This window comes from Arachis ipaensis, chromosome B09, assembly GCF_000816755.2.
Source record: "Arachis ipaensis cultivar K30076 chromosome B09, Araip1.1, whole genome shotgun sequence".
Classification (NCBI taxonomy): Eukaryota; Viridiplantae; Streptophyta; class Magnoliopsida; order Fabales; family Fabaceae; genus Arachis; species Arachis ipaensis.
In genome coordinates, this window is record NC_029793.2 from 141,233,525 (window position 1) to 141,238,459 (window position 4,935).

The 4,935-nt window shown below is 35.9% G+C and overlaps 1 protein-coding gene across 1 annotated transcript; it reads left to right on the forward strand.

Annotated features, from left to right (window-relative positions):
• LOC107617719 (methionine--tRNA ligase, chloroplastic/mitochondrial) lies at positions 47-4,567 on the forward strand. Its single transcript, XM_016319560.2, has 12 exons — positions 47-328; positions 436-579; positions 700-849; positions 945-1,112; positions 1,882-2,006; positions 2,176-2,269; positions 2,478-2,576; positions 3,000-3,180; positions 3,299-3,414; positions 3,599-3,754; positions 4,007-4,135; positions 4,235-4,567. The coding sequence occupies exons 1-12, from the start codon at positions 71-73 to the stop codon at positions 4,406-4,408; spliced, it is 1,794 nt and encodes a 597-aa protein (XP_016175046.1). The 5' UTR covers positions 47-70; the 3' UTR covers positions 4,409-4,567.

The window sequence follows — 4,935 nt, forward strand, 5'->3', positions numbered from 1 at the left end:
AAATAATTAAATAAATAAGTAAATTTATATTTTTATTTATCCGTTTAGGAGTCCTAAGATAAGAAGTGGCATGGCAGCTAGAATGAACACTCTCTCCCTTCTGAACCCTTCTCACGTCTCTCTGCGCCCCAGAGATTCTCGATTCTCTCACAGGCCCCTCAGATTCTACTCTTCTCCGAACCCTAACCGCAGAGCTTTGTTCTGCACATGCTCCACCACAAATGGCGAATCCTTTGTCCTCACAACCCCTCTCTACTACGTCAATGCCCCTCCCCATATGGGCAGCGCCTACACCACCATCGCCGCCGATGCCGTTGCTCGCTTTCAGGTCCAACTCCCTTTCTGCTCCATTTCACTCTAAAATTTGGGAATTGAAATTACCTGCTTTGAAGTGATTATTTTGTGTTAAGTGTCTGTGACTTCATCATTTGACAGCGACTATTGGGAAAGAAAGTTATATTCATTACTGGCACCGATGAACATGGAGAAAAAATTGCAGCTGCTGCAATGGCCCAGGGTTCCACCCCACTTGATCACTGCAATGTCATCTCACAAGCTTACAAGACACTGTGGAAAGATGTAACTCACTCCTTAATATTTGCTGGAATATCTACGCTTTATTTTGCTTTAATCGTTGAACATTCAGATTGGTGCTTCCTATTTTTGGTGATATTCTTTTGTTATTCCTTTTGATTGCAGTTAGATATTTCCTACGACAAATTCATTAGAACAACTGATAGTAAGCATGAAGCAATTGTGAAGGAATTTTATTCAAGAGTGCTCGCCAAAGGTGACATTTATCAAGCGGATTACGAGGGACTTTATTGTGTGAACTGCGAGGAATACAAGGTGATAGTTTGGACTTTGTATGGGCTCTTTGTTTTGAAGGGTCCGGTGACTTTATGTACAAGCAGTCTTGAAGAGTGTCTTGCTATTTGATGCAGGATGAGAAGGAATTGCTTGAGAATAATTGCTGTCCTGTTCACCTAAAGCCATGTGATTCTAGGAAAGAGGAAAACTATTTCTTTGCACTTTCAAAATACCAGAAGTCATTAGAGGAAGCTTTGAATAAAAACCCGAATTTTGTGCAACCTTCTTTCCGTTTAAACGAGGTAAGGCAATGAAGAATCCTTTTTGTCTTTGTAACTATATTTTAGTTGCCTTTGTCAATTGCACTTTTAGTCTACTGCGTGTCATGTTTGTATAAAATTTTATCTTCAGAGCTCATTTAGCTGCATTCAGTGCCAGTACTTTCAGAGTAGATTGAGAAATGGAACTTATATGTTTCTGGGATTGGCGTAGATACAGGTGAACAATCCCAATGTACCTAAGCCATTTTACGTCTCTTAAGCCTTGGGTGGTGCTTGAGTTAATGATGAGGCCTGTCCAATAATGCTCCAAGATAGCAAGAAACCTAAAACCAAAAGAAGCATCCTATTATAGTTAACATTTGATAAATTTTTATAAGAATCTTCAATACTCAGCCAATCAGACATGACTTTATATTATATCTTATATGTTTATAAGGTTGTGTGACTAAAGACAATAGAGTTTCTACTGCCACTTCAGTAATTTTGTGGTCACAAATCTGAATTTGACTTCATTTTGTTAGAAGTCAAACTAAAGCTTGAATTTGAGTTTCATTTTTTAAGTCAAATATAAATTGCAAGGTGTTAGACTCTGATTGGTTTTAGTACTTGCACTTCTACCAACTCCCTCATTCGAGCCCAAGCATATTAGAAATTATAGCTGTTTAAACTACAAACTATAGGTAATAATGGGTATCTAATGAACTTCATATTGTCTCTTTAGGTATATCTTTAAATGGAGTTTCTTGAATATTATCTTCTTTAAAAACTAATTTCTTTCTTATACATCAAGGTTCAAAGCTGGGTTAAAGGTGGCCTTAGGGACTTCTCTATTTCACGAGCATCAGTTGATTGGGGAATCCCTATTCCCAATGACAGAAGTCAAACTATATATGTATGGTTTGATGCTTTACTTGGGTAAGAACCCCCTCCCCCAAAATTTATTGCTGAATTCATGAAAAATGTTTAACAATAATTCAGAGTGCTACTATATCACTTATAATATTTATTTGATTGAATATTTAAATTGCAACCTGCCTTACTAAATTTCTACTACGTACTTTTTATTTTCTATTGGTATTTGCAGCTATATATCAGCGCTATCTGATGAGCAGGAGCAGCCTGATCTACTAAATGCTGTTTCTTCAGGTTGGCCAGCTGCATTGCACTTGATTGGTAAGGTATGCCCCCTATTTTATTTTCCTTCTTTTCGTTTAATATTCTACTACATATATTTTACTATCATTTAAGCAAGATATTTGTAACCATTTTCAGTGGTAATAACTTGTAAAGGTCAAATGATCCCACAATTTATTTGTAGTTTTCCTTTTTGCTGGTATTTTTTATCTAACATTTTTTTATCTTTTTTATTTTTTTTAATATCTGTAGGATATTCTACGCTTCCATGCTGTTTACTGGCCAGCTATGCTAATGTCTGCTGGACTAAGTCTTCCTAAAATGGTTTTTGGGCATGGATTCTTGACAAAGGTAATATAGTTGAACATGCTTACTATTTCTTATGTTTCTTCTTGAAGTAATTGTTATAGCAAGTATAACTTCCTTGTATTCCACTACTTTCTTCCCAAGAGATGATAGTTGTAATAGCTGAGAAAAGTCCAGTATTATTGTTAATAATGATAGTAGTAGTAATAATAGTAATAAAATTTAAGGTGCTTTGCTTCTCTCTGAGGCACCTCTTGAAAACAACCCATGGCTATTGAAAAAGATCAACAACATCAATAATAATCGTAGTTATTATTATCACTATTATTTGACTTGGGATAGTTTGATTGAATCAATTGTTTAACAAAATATGGGTTACTAAAAGCTTAGAGACCAAAGTTTTATGAATCTGGTTCTTATATTAAATTTTATTTCATGCAGCAATGCTTTTTATTTTGAAAATGTTAGGATGGCATGAAGATGGGAAAGTCACTAGGGAATACTCTTGAACCAAATGAATTAGTTCATAGATTTGGGACAGATGCAGTTAGATACTTCTTCCTCAGAGAGGTGGAATTCGGCAGTGATGGAGACTATTCAGAGGAACGCTTCATCAATATTGTGAATGCACATCTTGCCAACACAATCGGTATTTTTAGCTTTGCTTTCTTTGCTTGTAACATTCAGTCACTTCTATTTATTTTTTAAATTTTTATTTAAGACTTCAATGTCAAGTCTGGTATGCATTTCCTTCATTATTTTTGCAGGAAATCTTCTTAATCGTACACTGGGACTTCTAAAAAAGAACTGCCAATCAACTCTGGTGGTTGATTCTACTACTGCAGCGGAAGGAAATGAATTCAAAGACAACGTAGAGAAGCTGGTAAAGTCTTAGGAACTCTAGGTTTTTCATTATTTCTGTATTGAATTTAAAGTGAGCCATTTTTCAGCAGTTAGAGATTATGCCAATTTTTCACCAGTTAGAGATTATGCCAATTTTTCACCATTGTTTGTGAGTTCGGGGAGTTTGCTCTGAGGCAAAGGTTTACCGTTGTTTACATTTGTAGGTTGATAAAGCTCGTATGCACTATGAGAATCTTTCCCTGTCATCAGCTTGTGAAGCTGTTCTTGAGATTGGTAATGTTGGTAATTTCTATATGGATGAGCGAGCACCATGGTCTCTGTTTAAGCAAGGTGGGACTGCTTCTGAAGCAGCTGCGAAGGTAATTTACTACAACCATTTGTTGATGTATTTATATACTGTTGTAAAATTCCATTTGCTCTCAATAGAAGTTACATCATTACAATATTAAGATGTTTCACTTGCAATGAATGCTTTCTAGTCTTGGTTACAATAGTGGCATCATATGGTTCATGAACACTGTCATTTCCTCGCATTGAACTTTGTTTTCCATCTTAACGAAGTATAATAAGCTTAACCAATTCATTTTTTTTTTCTGATGATGTTGGTGCAGGATCTTGTAATTATATTGGAGACGGCGAGAATTATTGCAATTGCATTACTTCCTGTTACACCGAGCTTGAGTTGGAGAATATACGAACAGCTTGGCTATTCCCGGGACCAATTCGATGCAGCAACTTGGGTTTCTTTCTTCTTTCACACAGATGCTTCTACTACCCATCATCAGCACTTGATGGTTTCTGTTGGCTAATTTTAATTTCTATTTTTTGTTGTATTATAGGGAGACACAAAGTGGGGCGGGCTTAAAGGTGGCCAAGTCATGGCTCAACCAAAACCAGTCTTTGCAAGGATTGAAAACCAAACTGAAGATGTGGACAAAGGTGTTGCAGTTGGAAAGACAATGAAAAGTAAAGGCAAGAAGATGAAACAAGCCCAGCAAGTCGCCGGGGCTTAGATATCACAACTTGGATGCATTTCTCTCTCTCTCTCTCTCTCATTTTGAGCCTCTTGTAAAAACTAATTTTTTGCTAATATACGTATTCAAATATTTGGACACATGCGTATGCAAAAACAGCATAAGTTTCTAATGTATATGTATGTATATAAATTTTTAAGAGCAATGCTAGGGGGCAACAACTTTGGTATTTTGTAACCATCAATTGGCCATCAATAATGTTTTTAATGGTGTGAGATTACATCCAATGGTGAGAAATCACTCACTTTTCTTTTGATGGTTAAGTACTGGCCAAAAAACAAAAAAGTTGTTGGTCCTCTAGACTTTTCCAATTTTGAATGGTAATTTTTTGGGTTCCTTAGGCGAACAATAAATTTTAGTGCTTTAATTTCTCGTTGTGCTTCACCCCTCTGCGCTAATTTCTTTGCACGCAAGCAGAGTGGTCAGTAATGGATTTTTTTTAACTGCGTAAAAGTTTGTTTAAAATTAACTTTATTGGAAATTTCAAACACAGAACACATTGTTAG